Source organism: Furipterus horrens, unplaced genomic scaffold (assembly GCF_987537825.1).
Source record: "Furipterus horrens unplaced genomic scaffold, mFurHor1.1.pri manual_scaffold_6, whole genome shotgun sequence".
Taxonomy (NCBI): Eukaryota; Metazoa; Chordata; class Mammalia; order Chiroptera; family Furipteridae; genus Furipterus; species Furipterus horrens.
The window spans coordinates 29,613,128-29,633,248 of record NW_028327176.1 but is presented as its reverse complement, the minus strand read 5'-3'; the positions used below and the strand labels follow the sequence as shown (position 1 = coordinate 29,633,248).

Here is a 20,121-nt window from a genome sequence, read left to right as displayed (position 1 = left end):
ACTTGGCTCTAATTTTGTCATAACTTATTTTTTTTCAAAGACAGCTTAAATTTTCTAGGTTCGCAGCCAAGAATAAGAAGGGCCTTCGAACAAAACCTTTTCGCTCTGTTTACATCTATGGACCCTGACTTAGCAAAACAACATTTTAGCAAATGGATCTCTTCCTCCTGACATTCAGAATGTCTCGTGGATCGAGAGAGGGCTTTTGTCTCCAAAGAGCAGCCCAGATGTTTCACGTCATGGGGCATTTAACCATATTCCTCAGGCAGCTGAGTGCTGGTACTATCACAGATCTTGGCTTGTTCCTTAGAAAAGAATGTGGTTACAGTCTTCGTCCATTTAACCTCATTACAGTGATACCAGAGGCAAAGTTCAAACACTGACATTGCTTTCATGCTGGTTCTGGAGGCAGATAAGCCTATTTCCTTGTCTAGAATTGCCCTGTTTTTCTACAGGGAATTCCAGCTAGTTTTGTTTTCCCTCCACTTTTGGAATTGAAGGAGACTTTAATGTTACCTGCCCAGCCTCTTTTTCTTTTTTTTTTTCTTTTAAACACATGCTGTTTGGAATGCAATGTCTCAAACCCAGCAGTCTTATGGCCTCACTCCCAAACCCTCTCAGGAAGCCAGCACAGAGATGCCGGCCACACAAAGTTCCAGGAACACCACCAAGGGGCCCATTACCTTTTTCCTCCTCTGGCCGCTGTTGGTGATTTTGTCTGGAGTGACGCCAAGGTCAGCCAGGACTTTGGCAATTCCTCTTGCGTCCACCCCGCAGTTGGGAGCCACATTGGTCTCGCAGCGTCGGTGAACATTCATCTTGCAGACTGTAAGGAGATACGGAGAAGAAACTTCAACAATGTTCATGGCCTAAAAGAGCATTTGACTTCTTCTGATTGTAAAAGTACTACATATTCATTTAATAGGGTTTGGAAAATGCAGAAAGATGAAAAGAGGAAAATAAAAATCGCCCATCATCCCATCACACAGAACTAAAATCATCCATCAAACTACACACACAAATAAGCACTGTTTATCAAGTAAATAAATGTCACGTTTAAATTTCCTTTCAGGGAAGAGAACACTGACTGTAGTAGAACTTAATTGGTTTATCGGAAGAAAAGTTCATTTGGATTGCAAACCCAAAGGGGTCAGATGTCTACAGTCCATTCTGCTGAAAGGTGGGCTTATTACCCAAACTGAGCCAATTAAGATGCACATCTGAAAACGAGGAGATTGAATGAAGTGATCTCCGAGGCACCTTTCAAATCTAAAATCTGATTTTAACAGCACAAAGGCCATGCTTGAATGTCTTCATTCTGCCCACATCACAGTTGTCCTTGGTTTAGGACATCAAAGAGAAAACAAACTATTCTGGTTTCCAGTCCAGCACGTAAGGAGCTTAGAATTAGTCACTCTGCCCTAACAAGTAAAAAGCTGAACAAACTGAAAAATCAGTAACTCTTCTTGGATTTATCAGAGAATTAAGGTCGCAGGGCAAAACACCGCCCCCAAAACAGGAGAGACAGGCAACTACAGTGAATCACAACTTATTGGAACAGAAACCGCCTGCGGGAACCAGGGCCAGGAGAGGATATTCTGAAATGAAATTGGCAAATTTCTGGAGTCTCAGAGAGGACAAGTTTGAAGGTCAAAAACTCTAGGCAGATCCCACACTTTCGTGAGTTTTACTAGGTGTTTGACCAGGTTCTCATAGTGAATATTGTGGGGGAAGGTCCCTGCTCTGGCAGAAGGAGGGAAAAGGAACCTTTTGAAATTCACCAGAGCACTCCAGACCCTAAACTGTTACAGTTTTATCAGATCCTAACCCAGCCTGCTCTAGCCATCTTGTCCCACCTCATATATGAACTGCAAAAAATCAAAGATAAAGAAAAATAATCTTGAAAGAAGCCAGCGGGAAATAACACCTTTCCTATAGAGGAGTAAAGATAAAAATTACACCTGACTTCTCAGAAACCATGCAAGCAAGAAGAGAGTGATGTGAAATATTTCAAAGTATATAGAGGAAAAGCAAAAACAAAAACAAAACAACATAGAATTTTGTGCCCTGTGAAATTATCTTTCAAAAGTAAAGGAGAACTAAAGACTTTCTCAGACAAAAATTGAGAGAACTTGTTGCCAGTAGACCTATCTTGCAAGAAATGTTAAAAGAGGTTCTTCAGAGAGAAGGAAAATGATATAGGTCAGAAACTCAGATCTACATAAAGAAAGGAAGAACACCAAAGAAAGAATAAGTGACATTAAAATAGAAAGTTTTTTTCTTATTCTTAATTGATCAAATAGGTAACATTTTTCAAAATAATAGCAACAATGTATTTGATTATGTATGCTTATATATATCATGCATATAAATATATATGCTTATGTATAAGTGACATGAATGACAGCAATGATATAAGGAGTGAGAGAAAGGAATTAAGATTATTTTGTTATTATAAGTTACTTGCACTACCCATGAAGGATTAGTTGTAAATGCATTGAATATATTGCAAACTCTAGGGCAGGTGCTAAAATAAGTAAAAAAGGAATAACTAATATGCTAAGAAAAGAGAAAATGGAATCATATAACATGTTCAATTAAAACCACAAAAGGCAGAAAGAATGAGTAACAAAAACAGGGAAAAAGAACAAGGGCATCAAAATAGAAAACAGGAGAAAAATGTTAAGTAATTAATTCAACTCTATCAATAATCACTTTAAACCTCATTGGTCTAAATACAATTAAAAGAGACTGTCAGAATAGATAAAAACTAAGATCCAACTACATGTTGTCTATGAGAAATGTCCTTGAATTATAAGACATACATAGATTAAAATAAAAGGTATGGAGAAAAATATACCATGCTAACACTAATTTTAAAAAAAGCAGGAGTAGCTATATTAATTTCAGACAGAGAAGGCTTCAGAGAAAGGAATGTTACCAGTGATAACAAAGGGTATTACATAAGGATAAAGGGGCCAGTTCTCTAATATGTTAAATCCTTAATGTGTCTGCACCTAAAAAGAGCAACAAAATACAGAAAGAAAAAAAAGACTTCAAGGAAAATATGAATCTATTATTATGATTGAAGACTTCAATACCCCTCTATCAGAAATGAACAGATCCAGAAGGCAGAAAATCAGTAAAGACACAGTTGAAGTCAACAGCACCATTAATCAATCAGATATAATTGATTACTATATCTATTGACTACTTCATCCAACAACAGCAGAATACACATTCTTCTCAACCTCACATAGAACATTTACCAAGACAGACCATAGTCTGAGCCATAAACCACATCTTAACAAAGCTGAAAGAATTGAAATCATACAATGTCTGTTCTCAGATTACAATGGAATTAAATTAGAAATCAATAACAGAAAGGTAGTTGAAAAATCCCAAATACTCGGAAATTACATAACACATGGATCAAGGAAGAAAACTCAAAAGAGAAATTTTAAAATATTTGGAACTGGTTGAAAACAAAAATATAACTTATTATAAGCAGGATACAGCAAAAGCATCCTTGCTAGATGTAATCTGCTAAAACTCAAACAAGAAATAGACAATAGACCCATATCTAAGATACTTAATCAGTAATTAAAAACTTTCCAAAACAGATAAACAGATGGGTTCATTAGTAAATTTTACCAAATATTTAAGAAAGAAATTATATCAATTATTTACAATATCTTCTAGAAAGTGAAAGCAGAGAGAACATTTCCTAATTTTTCACAAGGCCATCGTTACCCTAATGCCCAAACCAATAAAGACATTACAAGAAAAGACAACTATAGCCCAATATCTCTCATTAATTTAATGTGAAAACCCTCAGCAAAGTGTTAGCAAATGGAATCCAACAATGTATAAAAAGAAAGAGACATCATGACCAAATGGGATTTGTCCCAGTTATGCAAGGCTAGTTCAACATTTGAAAACCAATTAATGTAATCCATCACCTTAACAGGCTAAAGATGAAAAACCAAATAATCCTATCAATAGATGCAGAAAAAGCATTTGATAAAACCCATTCATGATAAGATCTCTCAGCCATCAAGAAATAAAGGGGAACTTCCTCAACTTGAAAGAGAACATCTACAACAACCTATCACTAACATCATACTTAATGCTGATAAAGAATTATTTATCCACAACATACAAAGAACTCTTAAAAGTCAACATAAGAAAATGAGCAACCCAATTAAAAAATGGGCAAAAGACCTGAGCAGAAACCTCACCAAAGAAAACATACAGATGCCATAAGAGCACATAAGATGATGTTCAACATCATATATCATTAGGAAACTGCAAATTCAAACAACGAGCTACCACTACACACCTATTAGAATGGCCCAAAGCCAAAACACTGACACCAAACGTGGGTGAGGAAGTGGTGCAACAGGAGCTCTCATTCATTGCTGGTAGGAGTGGAAGATGGTCCAGCTGTGTTGGAAGACATTTTGGCAGTTTTTGTACAAAACTAAACATACTTTTAGCATGCAATCCATCAATCACACTCCTGGTATTTACCTAAATGAGTTGAAAACTTATTTCCACACAAAAACCTGCACACGATGTTTACAGCAGTTTTATTCATAATTGTCAATCTAGGTTGTGGGCAACCTGGATGTCTGTCAGTAGGTGATTGGCTAAATTGTGTTACGTTCATACAACGGGATGTGTTATCCAGCACTAAAAATCAGTTAGCTATTAAACCATGAAAAGACAAGGGAACATTAAATGCCTATTATTAAGTGAAAGGAACCAATATATTCTACAATTCCAATTATATGACATTCTGGAAAAGTAAAACTACAGAGACACTAAAAAGATCAGTGGTGCCAGGGATTAGGCGAGGGGCAGGGATGAACAGACTCAGCACAGAGGATTTTTAGGGTAGTAAAACTCTTCTGTATGATACTATCATATAATGGTAAGTTCATGGCATGATACATTTGTCCAAACTCATGAAATGTACAGCACCAAGAGTGAATCTTAATGTAAACTGAGTGATAATGATGTGTCAGTGTAGGTTTATCAATTATAACACATGTACCACTCTGGTGGGGGATGTTGCTGGTGGGGAAGGCTGTCTGTGTGGGGGGTTGGAGTAATATAATGGGAAATTTCGATGCCTTCCCTTCAATGTTGCTGTGAACCTAAGACTGCTCTAAAACTTAGTCTATTAAACACACACACACACGCCCCTCCCCCACCCCCCTATTTCTGGAATGAAAGCAGGCAGGATGGCTAAATCTGCTGGCCTTGGATGGCTTGGTCACTGGCCAGGAGGGAGGGACACCTCCTGGTCTCCAACCCAGGCTTGAAGAGTTCAACTGAAGATGCCTATAGAACCACAGGTGGAGGTGGGGGGTGTGCTGGTGGAAGGAACTTTCTCAGAAAATATAAACAAACAAGAAAGCTTCACCCAAACTTGGCCATGGTGGGTACTTGATTAACTTAGTATTACTAATGAAGCCGAAAATCAACTACCCTTGCCACTCAGTTCACTTTACCTGCACCTGCTCACCAACCCCATGAACACCCTATTCTTTTCTTTTTTAGGCAACAGAAAGCACTACGGGAGTTGAGATAATTTCTTAGCAAGGCCAGCTTGTGCACATAATTTAACCACTGGCGCCCTCTGGTGCTGAAAATCTGGATCTGTTTTAACAATTAGCTTGGGTTGGCAGGTTAGCAAAATAGAAATGGTCTTTGAGGACTTTGTTTTTTATTTTTAAAAACTGTTATTTTCCTGGGTGAGCTGTGTAGTTGTCTTAACATGTAAAAAAAAGTCTCAGTGACATGTCCATTAAAATGGATGACTTAAGACTGACTTTGAAAGTGCTTTCAAAATCCTGGAAACAGGACAGAGCTGGCTGAAGACAGGGAACTTGGAGAGTTCAGGCAGCCACAGTTGGGCTCCTGGAGGCAGGAGAGAGACACCAGGAGGCAGTAACACAAAGTGGATGTGCCAGCTGGAACCACAAGAAACCTGAGGTTCATTTATAGTAATGTGGGCCCAAGACACCATCCAAATTCCCACCCTCCTCACCCCATCACTCTTGCTGGGCTGCCGCTTGTCGCCTAGGCTGCCCTTGGGGCTTCTCTTTGCAGGCGGCCTCTCATTGTTCATTTCCAGCCACTTTTGCACGGATGAACTGTGCTGGGAAGAAACACAGCAGCCTGCCTGGGCCTCTTTGGAAAGGAGAAGCATTATTCTACCACCATCCAATTTTTCATCACCTATTTGTTGAGCTCCTACTACCTGCTGCAGCAGTTATGCTGTCCTCAGGACACATGGGGGCGCTCAGGCCCGCTGGCCTGCATTTTGGTTTCCATGTTTGCACCCTTTTCACAGCTGCGATTAGGGCTAGGATTGCAGTGAGGCGGGTCAGGCTGCCGGGAATTCTCCCAAAGCAAGCATACGTTGCTGAGAACAATGACAAAGCGGTGCCCGGGGAGACAGGCAGGCCTAGGAGCCCCCCCAGAAATGTATGTGGGGGCAATTTGGCCCTTCAGGGTGAGTCAGGGCAATTTCACAACAGGTTATATAGTCTACCCATGCCATTCTTGGAAACTGAGAACAAACAACTGTGATCAGGAAATTGTGTAATTGTGTGAAGGAGGTTGGCAGAGTGACTCGCTGCAAAGTCCTGTGCAGAAGATGAGAAACAGAGGGTCGAGGGGGAGCTCCACAGGGTCACACTGGGCACCGATTGCCACCAGATAGGGAACTGGGAGTCCTGATCACACTGGAAATTTCACTCAAAGCTTTCCAGAGACTGTGACTGGCCAACTGCCTGCTACCCAGCATTCCTCAAATGAAAACATTCCATGCATGGAAGGGGGGTCACCAAGTGTTGATTTATTTTCTTTCAATCATAGCCATAAACCAGGCTTAGATCCTGGCAAGAAGAGCCCCTGCTCCGTCCCCTGCTGGCCTCTTTTGGCCAAAACCCTCTCTCCAGGCAAGGCGTCTGTAGGGGCAAAATGTCTTAAGGTTGAAAAAGAATTGAAAGAGAGAAATGAAACATATGGGACTTGGGGACAGTGAAACTACTCTGTATCATACTATATGGGTGGATACATGTCATTATATGTTTGCAAAACACAATGAATATCCAGCAAGAGTGAACCCAATGCAAACTATGGACACTGGATGATTATGATGTCTCAATGCAGGTTCCATTGCAATAAAAATACCACGCTGGTGGGGGATGTGGATGGTGGGGAAGTTCAGGGTATGTGAAGGCAGGATCTCTGTACCTTCTGCTGTGAACCTAAAACCATCCTAAAAAAAATAAAGTTTACTAAGAGGGAAGGGAGGAGGAAAGGAGGGGAGGGGAAGGGAGGGGAGGGAGAAGGGGAAGGAAGGGGGAGGGGAAAGGGAGGTGAGGCGGGAAGGAAGGGTCATAGTAAGGAGCAAGGGGAAATGGCCAAGCCAGGATAACAGAAGAGCAGGGGGGCTGAAATTCTGAGCAGCCTTTGCCTTCTAGTCTCCATGTGTCCCGACTCCCTCACGACCCCTGGGCTCCAGCGCAAAGGTGGCGTTGCTGTGGGCAGCCTCACTCTCCAGTGCGCTACTTGAGCAGGCTTGAGGGTATTTGCTGCCAAAACAGCGCTGAGCACACTGTCTCTGGGCCCTGCTCCCAGGGTCATCCAGCAGCCTAGCAGCGACGTCCGGGTGTCTGGGTTGCTTTCTTAAAACATCAATATTTGTGAGATAATGGTATCTTCACTTGAATTCCCTAAATAGATCAATAATGAATGTATTTGCTAAAACCCAGACATGGCCTCATCTGAGTCCTATCCAAAGCAGGCCCTGTGCTTCCCAGCAACTCTCTGCAACACTCTGAAAATTCAGCACTCCTCTGCTAAAAACACTCAAGATTCCTGCTCTATTTTTTTTTTTTTTCACATTTGATTTTCTTACTCTTCTCCTATTTTAATGGCATTTAGTGCCAAAAAGGATTCTGGCAGGCTCCTTTTTTTTCAGAGTAGGGGGCTGGAATACCAGAAAGGGGGATGTGATGCCCGGGCACATGCCACAGGACACCTGCCGCAGGACACCAGACATGTCAACAGTCAGCACTTCCTCCCGTGCTGGGTCAGGTGGTGCTCAGTTCCCACCACGGCCATTGCCAGCATTCACTGCCCTCCTCATGTCTTCCACACCCCTACTTTCCACTGCAACTTCACAAAGGATCTACTGAGAAAATAAGGGAGCCCGCGTGGCAACGCCCTCAGCAGATTCGGACCCTCGATGATCACTTTGTGCCCGCACTTCTTCCTGGATCATGTCCCGGACTGGATCCAGCAAATGTATCTGTGCCCAGGCTCCCTCCATATGGGAGGAGGGGTCTCCACCTTCCCCCCAAGGTTCATGCCTTCTCCGTCCTTGCTGTACCAATGGTCCCTTCTTCCTCCTGGTGCACTAATCTCTCCTTCTCCACCATCTTTTTCCTAATTATATAATATATTCTGAACATGCTACATCTTCTATCCTCTGTTCAGCCTTTGCATTTGGGCTTCCATCTCTACCGTCCCGCAGAGACAGCTCCTGCGGAGGCCACTAGTGACTCTTTGTTGTTACATCCACGAGTGACTCTTTGTTGTTACATTCACTTCTTATCTTAAATAACCTCTTGGGACACTTGATACCTCCCATTGCTTCCTTCTTAATTGTTTTTTAATACTCTACTCTTTCGGCTTCCACAGTGCCATTTCGTGATACTTTTCCTCCTGCCTCTGAGGTCCTTCCCTTGTTGCTTTCGCAGGCTGAATCTTGGATGCTGGTAACCTCCCCCCAACCCCCACCCACAACCCCCAAGGTGCTAGCTTCTCTCATCACACTAAAGGGACTGCTCCTGGGGATGACACCTACCCTAAAGCTTTCACTACTACTTAGATATTGACAAATCCCAAATCGAAATGCTTGGTCTAAACCTCTACTCCCTAATTTCTATGAGAATGTCCAGAAGTTGGACGGCTCCATGTAAATTTCCCATAGGCACATCAAGTTAATATGTCCCCAACTCAACTCCACCACACCTGCCTCCAGCCCTGTAGCCTCTCCTGTGCTCCCATCCGAGCAAATGGTGTCACTGTCCTCCCAGTGGGACCTGGTCACCACATCCCATTAATTACTCTTCAGTATCATGTAAGTTATCTGCCTCCTCTTTCTTCCCACTGAAGACACTTCCCTATTTCCAATCCTGATAATTTTCCATTGGGATCCTGTCAATGACCAATTTGCTCATGGCCTCGGTTTTCCTTCTTATACTTTACCTCTTTTTCTAATTTTTTCACAATGGGAATTTATTAATAATGTGTTCAGTATGAATAATAAAACACTGTTTTTAAATAATAGCTATGCAATATTCCTGCCTAATAATTCACGATTTTTCAATTCTGAGTGGATGGACCAGCATATGGAACTGGCCACTGTTTAGGCCCCCAGAGTACATTCTCTCCTTCCTATATTATATACTTTCACCTGTGACACTTAGCATAGCCTTTTGTGCAGAAGATAATTCACAGGCAGGTCAGCAGAGAAGAATGGAAGGAACCCAAGGCTCAAGAGTCAAGTTCAAACCTTATTTGTGCTAACAAGCTGTGCAACATGAACAAGTTACTTAGTCTCTGAGCCTCACTTTCCTCACTGGTGACATGGGATAATATCACCTACATCACAAGCCTACTATGAAGGATCAATAAAATGTCTTATGTGACAGCATTCCAGCATGGCTCCTTCTAAGAGTAAGCTCTCAACCATGGGTTGTGACAGAAAAATATTAATCACTTATGTCAGTGCCTAACTCCAAGAATATTTCTTCCCTTCTGCTCCAATGTATCATATCCTTAAAATTTTGTATGCTTTTATAGATCCCTTTAGACTCCCCAGCTTTTTAACTATCTTAAAAGGTGAGGTCACACCTTCCTCCTTGGGCTCCCTCGGTGGAGTTCTCCTGGCTGGTGTCTGCACAGAGATTATTTAACAAAATTGCAGAGTTGACTAATGAGGGCTCAACAAGAGCTTGTGCTCAGCCATCCCGCCAAACCCGAACCTGCTTTTGAGGCTATGAGAACAAAGATTTTAAAGAAGACAACAGGGGCATGTGGATTTAGGGGGGCTGAGGTGGGACATGGAGCTCCTTACCTTTGCACTGCAGACCCTGCCGCAAGAGGCCCCAGAGCAGGGACCCACAGTGGTCACAGAATGTGGGGACCTTGTAGTTGTGGATACTGAACTTGTGGGGCATATTGACGCTGAACCGCTGGGAGCCCACCTGCAGGGACAGCAAAACACAGGGTCATGGCCAAGTTCCTGTGCATCTTGGAGCGCTCATTGCTGGACCTTCTACAGAGCTTCTTTGCAGAAGGCACGGTCATTGCAGGTGGCAGGCCCTAACTGGGCTCTGAAAACTGCCCTGAAACATGAGGTGAAGAAAGCCTCCCTCCTGCCCCAGGGCCTTTGCTCCTGATGCTCTTATCCCATGTTCTGCCACTCTGTTTCACTCTGCAGTCCCATCCAGGACTTCAGGCCTCTACCTCTCCAGCCACACAACACTCCATGTGCACCTCACACTTGGCCATTAAAGAGCTGTCACCATGTGCTTTCAATGCTGCTTTGTGCACAGAAGCCATGCCTAAGGAGTCTTTTCGTGGACACTGAATTCTATAAATACCCTGAAAACCCAGCCCAGCTGTGGAACCTGTAGGGTGCCAGCGGGACAAATTACAAAAGCAGTGAAGACCGCTAATACAGAGTGGTGACCACTAAGGGTGCTACGGTATGAGTGCTCAGAGGAGACACCACCAGCTCAGTTAAACCTCCCCCCCCTCCCCCCCGGGGTAGGCACCACTGTTAGCCTGCGCTTACAGATGGAGGGAGGGTCAGAAACGTGCTATAAGCTGATGAGGGGCAGAGCCAGGATTCAGTGCTCACGAGGCTAAACTCAGAGCCCAAGCCTTTTAACCACTATGCTGCCACTTACTGATTACATAAAAGGAGTAATGAGAAGGTGACAAGGTGGACAGGAAGGGGTGAGGAGAGGAGTCGAGGTCTCTGATCTGTAGGCCTGCTTCTGCTCGGAGCCACCCACGAGGTCTTAGGCCGGTTTTCTGATGTTTTAGGGCTTCAGAGTCCTTATCTGGCAAATGACGATGGTACCCTCTTCCCACCTGATGTCACAGAAATGGGTGGTCGGGTGGAAGGAGCGGGAAACAGAGTGGTCCACAGAAGTAAGGGGTCATCAGCAGGGTCTGCCTTTCTGCGTCTTCTTGCCCCTCCATGGAGCTACTCTCTACTCACGGCTCCAGTGGAGAGGCCCCAGGAGACAAGTCCCTCTCTAAACAGGCAGTGGTCCATCACCCGAGACCCCATGGGCTGGGGAGAAAGTTGCTCTTGCTATTCTGGGAACCAAGGAGAGAAGAGCAGGCAACAAAGAAGCTATCATTGGCTCACTGTGGACTGGTGAGCTGAAGGCCCCTGTGGGGGACGAGGAAGGGGGATGGCAGCTGGACACAGATGTAGACATTGTCATGGATGTGGACTTGAGCACAAACACAAAGGCATGCTGCATGTGCACACACACTCAGGGTCGCGATTTCATAATGAGTTCCCTATGACCCAGCAGCAAGGAATGGTCAATCCTTCCACTGGACCAGAATTTCACTGACCCCTGCTTCAGATGTGTGGGCTACCAACTAGGGCCTTGCCCCGGTACAAGACCCCCAGATTTACTGAAAACAACAGTGATTGCCCCTCCTCAGATTCGTTGCTCAAGTGTGCCTATTTGTGCACACAATCATGTCAACTCTGCACCCACCTGCTCACTGCAAGGATGCTGGAGATCACTGTGCCCACTCTATTCCTGCGAATGCTGGTGACATGGTGCACCTATACTGAGAATAGACGCGTGGCGTCCCAGGAGTAGCCTCATAGATATGGATGACAGACAAAGGGGAAGTGGTGGGGAAGAGTCCCAGGTGATAAGGAGGTCGGTGTGGGGCGGGAGAGCTGTGTGCCCCTAGTTGTGAGCACTAAGGATGCTACAGTATCAGAGGACGGTGACAGGAGGAGGATGGAGCACACGCAAGAGCATGGTACAGAATCAGAGTGACTGTGGAACAGACATTCCTACTCAGTGAGGCTCAGAAACAGAGGTATGAGTGAGACGAACAAAGAAAACACAGGGAGGAAGAAAAGGGCAGAAAGAGAATTGAAAGATTGAAAAAAAGAAGGAAAGGAAGGAAGGAAGGTGACACAGAGAGCATTCTTTGGTCACCATGCCTGGAAAGTGCAGGGAGGGGTATGAGTTATAAGTGCTAATACCCACACACAAGACAGGGCAAGTGCATTGGCCAAGTTTTCATGGTGCAAACGTTCCAGGGAGCCTGTCAGCAGAGCACCTTTAATAGGAAGACATTAGACACTTGGCATTTAGAGTGACACGTGTTTGGGGTCTACGTGTACCTATGCATGAGGTGTGTGTGCACGTGAGTAACACTGTAGGTGGATACACAAAAGAATTAACCAAAGGTTGGTCCCCAGAAGGGCCATGCCCGGCAGATAGCACATCCATTGCCTTGATGGCCCAGGGACACACCAGCACTAATAGAGACTGGCCTCAGGGAGTACCAGCATGAGCTAAGAAACTCAAAGGCCCCTTCCCCAATCCCTGGCAATTTATCTGCCTTGGAACACAGGCCAAGCGCAGGAACATAGTTCAGTGGCAACTTCTTTTCACTGTTCAATGTAGGGAAAGACCATCAGAATGAGGTCACAGATGGAGTTGGGTTCTATGCAGTTCAAACCCGCTAACCTGCATGGTGTGGTCTCTGATGGGAGTCTTCCCTCGAAGGAGGTGGGAAAGAGCTTTAGAAACCTGCAGAGGTTCACAGCTGGAAACCTGTGAGATTCCTCTTTTTTGTGGGATATGGCACAATGGCTGGCACACAGGAAGTGCTCAATAAAAGCTCAGTGGAATGTCCATAGGAAGGAATAAAGCCAGACAGCAAGCAAGCCATCTCTTTCTTTCACTTATTTGTAAAAGTACCAAGGGTAACACAATACTTTGGGTTATGATCCTATACGAGGTGTTAAGAGACTAAGGTGGTGGTGGCCTCCTACAATTTCATCTATGAAGGTAGAAACCCTGCACACAGCTTTGGTGCTCTGGGCTGTCTGCCCTTCAGGAACATGGAAGGTACAATCTAAGCTTTGTCTCCTGTTGTTTCCCAGAGACAATATGAGATCAAAAGGAGACAGAGACAGGAAATGTTTGGGATGCCAAGATGTCATTTGGTTGAATTATTTTTAAGAAGCTGATAGGTCTCCGAAAGTCATTCCCTTTGGAACCCAAATTATAAATCCACCTGATTATAAGCCCAGCCAGGGATGCTCTCTCTGACCCCCTATTCTAATGGCCTGTGATTATGTAGTCTTTATTTATTTCACCAAGAATTAAAACATGGCTTTGAAACCAATGATTGTGAATACAGATAACACCTATACTGACATTCCCATTCTTCTCCCAAAAGGTCAGTTAGAAGAAACCTAGCTTTGCTTTTGAATTTTCTTGCTTCTTTACCCTTAGCAACTTCCTTAAGAGTCAAGTGGACCCTAGTTTGTAAGATTAAGAGACCACATAGTGTAGTGGTCAAGGGCTCAGACTCTGGAATAGACTACCTAGGTTTGAATGTGGCTCTTTCACATACTAGCTGTGTGATTTGGGGCAAGTTAACTTGACCTCTCTTTGCTTCTATTTTCTCTGTTGTAAAATGATAATGACATCAATCGCATGAAGGTTGTTAAGGGATTAAATAATTTAACTGATAAAGTGCTTACATCAGGGCATGGTAAGTACCCAATGAATGTCAGCTGCTATTATTATTATTGTGGTTCTTTCCGCCTCCTAAGTGCTTCGTGGGTTTGCTAATTCCACTCCATTCTCCCATAACCCCATAAAGATAAGGTCTCTGCTTGTGTGTTGTGTCTCCCCCGCTGTTTATGAGCGGTGTGGGGCCACTGCCATGTCAGTTACCCACTTCACTGTTCCGATGAGATAATGGCCTAAAAGAATTCACGTTTTCCCTGTGGGCTTTAGCTCTTGGCTTCATATCCACAGATGTAAAACCGACTTTGAGCTATGCTCCTGCTGTAGGTTCTGCCTCACGCCGGAAGGCTGTGGACAACTCCCTTAATTTTTGATCAACACAAGGAAGAAAGCAATGGAATCTCAGAGAGATAAGGTTTTTCTAAGGAACCACGGAGGAGGCAGTGGAGGGCAGGGTGGCAGTGAAGAAAGCCCAGCATTTCAATGTTATAAATATTTACCTCGTCGGGAGTTTCCTGTTTCTTTAATCCAGCACACTTCGTAATTATGAGCTCATGGCATCGCTTGTGAACCACGCAAGTGCAAACTGCAAACAGCAAAAAATGGAAAGGCTGAGCAACAAGTGGGGAAAGGGAGGTTCCACCCCAAGACTTAACTAGGCTTCAGTGAAGGGACAAGGGTAGCCATTTCCCTTCTGTCACCGGGTCTTAATGTAATGGAAACCCTTTATGCAGTCATTTTCATGCACTTTGCCACCAGAGACCCCCCGCACCCCCACCCCCAAGCATTCTAGTGTCCTAAATGCTCTGGAGAAGAATGAACCATTTATATGCTAAGGGCATCGGTGGTTTTGTCTAGTTCCAGGAGCCCTGGATGCCAAGGCCACGGAACGCTTTCCCGTCCACGAAGCACTGTCTGTCAGAGGCGCTGCTGCTGTCCTGTGCTCCACCAGGATCATGGCAGGCCTGGTCATGCACAGCGGGAGAATGCATGTTTCGTGGCACAGAAGTGCTTCAGCCTTTCATCTGGTTGTGGCCTTCCATGCCAAATGTAAAACTTTCCATGTAATTTACTAACTCCACAAGAAGTGGCCTGTGGCTCTGTCTTCAGTGTCACAGGGCCATGTGGGCGGTAAGTGGCTGGAGAGGCCACTTACTGTTTGTACACATAGCAATGTCCAATCGAATCTACCCGGGTCCCCAGGGGTGAGACCCAAGTCAACCAGTGGCTCAGTGAGGAGATGAAATGATCTCCCGGATCAGACCTCAGAGAGGCCTCCGCACGACCACGCCGCATACCCACCCTCCAATTCTGGCAGCTCAGCCCCGCATTTGTAGTCAGTGAACTGCAAACAAGCAAACTTCAATAACTTCAATTGAAGTTTAAATGCTTAAGAGCTAATGACTCCAGAGGAGAGACAAAAAAGACAGTTGGCCAGGACGGCTGGTGACGCAGAGTGAATAAGCAGATGCGGGAGCTCTCCAGGGAGCCAGAGAGTAAGGGAGTGGGTGGCACACACTGAACCTGGTGCAGAGCCCAGCGGGACCTTCACGGAGTCTCTGACTGAGACATGTGTCTCAGTAGGAAAGATGGGAGTGCCACCCACAACAGGCTAGACCCCTGGGACACCTGGAGACAGGTTGTTCCTGCATGTACTGCCGCACATATACTCCCATATGTGCAGGTGGCAGCCATGGCCAGGCAGCGACCAGGAAGAAAGGGCTCAGCTTCTCAAAGAGGGCGCATGAGCATGGGGACTGTAGGGACTCCGAGTGACACCAAGCACAGCACACATTTCCTATGAGCATTGCAGCATCAGCGACCTGGATGGCCCATGGGCCCCCAGGGATTGAGTTCATACAGTATCTCTTACCTTGACACTGGTATCCCTGCTTTCCTATGACACCCCTGAAAAGAAGAATACAACCCTTTAAGACATTGTAGTAGGTCAGAAACCACACACAGCTGCCCCATCCTGGTCACCACCCACAAGGCACCAAGGACACTGGAGTCTCACCAGCAGTGTAATTAATTGCCCTCCCATTCGCAGGCTGCCCGAAATCGGCTCCTTCAGAAGGGCAGCCCCAGCGCTTGGAAGGAAGTGCAAAGTTTGGTCGGTGTCCAGGCTTGGTTTGCTTTAAAAAAAGCCATTCCAGTGGGACCAGCAATGCTCCGGAAAGCCACAAAGGCTCTGCTTGCTCTCTGCAGGCCTCGTGGGTGATCATGGAGGAGGGCTACAGCTGGCAGGCACATTCCCTGGCATTCCAGAAGTCATCAAAGTTAGTCTGTGGCCAGGACTGGGGGTTCAATGTACTATTCGGGTGGAGGCCAACATTAAATTTTCCTTCCATGGCCAGAATAGAGTCTCCTGGGGCCAGTTTAGGGTCAGCAGAGACACCATCCGATCAGCCTGGCCTGATCCCTGTCCTCAGTGCACCAACGACAATTGGTCAGGGAGCTCCCTGAAATTCCAGCCCAGTTTGGGGGGGAGCCAGAAGTCATTCAGGCTACACCTCAGTAAACCCAGAGCTCAGTGGTGTTCGCTGTGGGCCTAGAGGAGGCCTGAATCTGTAAGACTCGGCTTTCAGAGCCTATTCCCTCCACACATGCAATTCATGAACGAAATATAGAAAACAGAGGTCAGAGGACTGAGTCAGTCCCAGGAACTGAGACCTGTCCATGGGTGGGAGAGGGGTGCCATTTCTTCAGTTGGGTTGAGTTTGCTCTGAGCTGTGTCACCTCAGATCTTCATGTCAACCTCAATGACTGGTTCTGGAACACCATGAGGACAGGACGAGCCACTCCCAGACACCCTGGGAAGCCAGGGGGTTCTTGAGTGTGCAATTCAAATGTTCCCCAGCTGGGTTCATACTGCAATCAGGGCCTCATTCACTCTTGCCTGCTGGATCCAATTGTGTGGGCAAACTCTAGTCAGCTTCAAAGAGCTCAGAGAGGTTGCCAGAAAGGCTGGTGGGCTGTCAGGAAAAGCATGAGCTTTGAGTTGTGCTCACCAGGGTAGAAATCAGACAGTTCCCAGCTGGAGGATTGCATGCTAGTTTTGTTTTCATTTCTAAGCCTAAGTACTGTTGTTAGTAGACTGGGATTCATTGGACACTGGGAAGATTTAATTAAATATATTTAGTGCCTGAGAAAGAATCTGGCTTGTGGTGGATATTCATTAAAAGTCCCCTTCCAATCCCCAAGACCAGTGTTCCTTATGCTTCTCCACCTTCCAAACAGGTCTATTACTTACCCAGCTCTGCCTATCAAAATCCTAGTCAGCATGAAAAGAGAAATGACACCTCCTCCAAGAAGCCCTCCCTGAGCTCTCCAGCAAACACTGCTCTCTCACTCCTCTGAAACCTCAGCATCCTAGTAGCACCAATATTGGATATTGAGTATTTTTAACTTCATTATGGAAAAACTCAACAGCATACAAAAATAGGGAGTTGGACCCTTACTTACCCATCACCCAGCTCCAACAATGATCAATACCTGGCTGGACTTGTTTCATCTCTACTGCCAGTCCTTTTCCCCTCCCCACCTTAGTTTTTAAAACAAATCCCAGATTCTTATCATTTATAAATAATTCTCTCTAAAAATAAGGATTCTTTTTAAAGAATCAACAATCACAATACCATTGTTGATTATAAAATCTTAACTCCTTAAATGTGATATGTGCTATGATTCTAAGAACACAGTCACCAGGAACTATAGTTTCTTTCCATTTACTTCCCCAGTGACCACACACTCAGTCTTCCAGAAAAGTCTTCCACAACTGAATAAAGAAGAAATAAAGCGCATCTGCACATTTTACATAAAGTCTGTAATCTCCCAACTTCCTTTCCAGAGAAGGCATAACTACAGGTTCCCGGGAGAAAGGGCCTTACCAGATAAAATCTCTGCAGTGGGAGCAGTAGGTGGGCTGCCGAAGGTAGGTGGCCATGAACTTGTGGCCATTGACCTGGTGGACCCTGCGCCTGACGGCCCCCTGCCGCTTCCTGGGCCGCATGCGCTCCCTGAACACGCGCTCTTCATTGTCTTTAGGGGCTGGAGAAGGACAAGAGCAGAGAAGAAAACACAGCCTGGGTTAGCACACCTTGAAAGTGACCTACAGGAGAGCAACTCCATCCTCGGGTGCCTGGAAATAGGATGGGATGTGGGGAGCAGCCTTCGCTGGTGAAGGGACAGGGGGTCCGAGGAGCCTCGCTGCTCAGCTCCAGCGAGAGAGCACACAGGAGGGAAGGCCCAGACTGCAATTTAGACACCAGCTGCACCCTCAGTATCCATCCCACTCCCAGTTCAGCTCCAGGCATGGCTGCTCCACAACTCCCACACCAGCTCCACCTCGTAAGGGTGTGGGGTCAAAGGGCTCAAGGTTCAATGTTACTGCAACTTATGAGCAGTGTGACCTTGGACAGCCAGTGTTCCCTCACCCTGAGCCTCTGCAGGCGTCTCCCTCTGTAAATGGTGATGACAATGCCCACCCCACAGGGAGCTGTGGAGTCAACAGTGTGACTTCCCTGGGCACCCAGCCCCCTGGATCCGAGAAGTGGCTGCCTAATAAACCCGACTCTTCTTCCTCTTGCCTCTTATCTAGACTAGGACAATGAAGAGCCTTCTCTCAACGGTGAGAAGGAGAGGGAAGTATAACACTATGAGAGCTGAGTTTCTAAAGGCTGAAGACCTGCCACCATGGTAGCCATCCGCAAGTCAGGAAGAGGGCCCTCACCAGAACCCAATCATGCTGGCATCTTGAGCTCTGACTTGGAGCCTTCAGAACTGAGAGAGCGAAATTTCTTCTGTTTAAGCCACCCAGTCTGCAGTATTTTGGTAATGCAGCCTGAGCTGAGTAACACAGTGAAGATAATAGCCAGCGTTTATCAAAGACGTACTCTGTGGCAAAGTATGCTCAGTAATACATGTAGTAACCCGCTGAATCGCCACAATAACCCTGGTACTGCTCTTAACTCCATTGTGCAGGTGTGCGAACTGAGGACTAGAGACTGGAAGTGACCTGTCCCGTTAATACAGCTATTCATGGTGGAGCCCAGATTCTAATCCAGAGAACAGGGGAGAAGCCACACACTGCTCTGAGGGATAGTCCATTCTCCCTACAGCAAGGCCCAAAGCTCTCATATGAGTGGCTCTCATAGCTGCCTATGGCTCTTCCAAGGGCAGGAGAGTGCAGGCTCTGGGTATCCTGCCAGGCTCCTAGGACTAGTTCAGGCCCCGGAAGGTCACCTACATGGCATAGCTTAAAAGGCACTGGGAAGGCTCTAACACCGCCCCCCCCCAGACATCACACTATAACACGGCAATCCAGGGGGTGGGGAAGCATTACCCCTGCTGGCCCTCTTTGAAAATAGGATTCCCTGCAGTGGAGGTCACGTGTGTGAGACAAGCAGCTGTTCCACCCCAGGGCACCTGGTCAGTCCAGAGAGGGTAGGGAGGAGGGAGAGTAAAACTGGAGCGGGAGAAAAGCAAGAGTGGGAATACAGGGCCAGTGGGGGCTTTTAGGGGAAGGCAGCCTCCAAGCCATCAGGAGAGTGTGGACGGGAGACTGCATCCTCAGCACAGACACTGATGACACGGAGGGTGGGGGGTCTGCTTGCGGCCCCCGCATCCCAGCCCCCAGCCTGGCCCCCTTTCCTTTTCAACAGGTGCTTATGGTTTCAAAAAGTCACGGACACTGACAACATTCTCGGTGTGGAGACCCACCACCTCCTACCCTGCTACAAACTAGGGACCGAGACCAGCTGACCAGATTCTCACAGGAAGACCTCAGTTCTGTTTCACACGCGCATGTACAGAAATGTGGCAATCGTCACTCAACTGTGCGTTGTAGGTGGTTTTCATTTCTTCTTCACACTTTTCACTGAATTTAGAATATTCTACAACTTTTATAAGCTGGACAATAAATGTGGTGATTTAAAAAAAAAAAATCTATTTGGTAGCCCTTACTTTCTATAAAACTAATCTATAAAACCCAGTTCTGGGCAGCTGAGGCCAGCAGATGGGAACTCTCTTTGCAAAAGGCATCCTTCCAATTCCTTCACAGAAGGATGCACCAAGAAACATACTTAAACAGTAAGCCAGCCCTCTAAATGCATTTAAGATGTAATTTAATTTACAAATCCATCAAATTTATTAGTCATTTTGATCCTGGAAAATTGTATTTTTGGTTAAAATGGTGATGAGTCCAATCTAGCATTCTCAAGGGAGCACTGTAGGAATGGGGGGTCACAACCATTCCTGAGGGCCTTATTTCTCA

General features: G+C 45.7%; 1 protein-coding gene across 2 annotated transcripts in view; it reads right to left on the bottom strand.

Annotated features, from left to right (window-relative positions):
- The window catches only part of PRKCE (protein kinase C epsilon), a 482,979-nt gene that overhangs the window by 152,808 nt on the left and 310,050 nt on the right, over positions 1–20,121 (bottom strand). For both annotated transcript variants that reach the window (XM_090281241.1, XM_090281242.1), the window contains exons 3-7: positions 17,738–17,897; positions 15,721–15,755; positions 14,348–14,433; positions 10,166–10,295; positions 684–826 (exon numbers count right to left, since the gene is read on the bottom strand). In XM_090281241.1, coding sequence (XP_090137367.1) covers positions 684–826; positions 10,166–10,295; positions 14,348–14,433; positions 15,721–15,755; positions 17,738–17,897 — 554 coding nt within the window. The remainder of the gene's footprint in view (positions 1–683; positions 827–10,165; positions 10,296–14,347; positions 14,434–15,720; positions 15,756–17,737; positions 17,898–20,121) is intronic.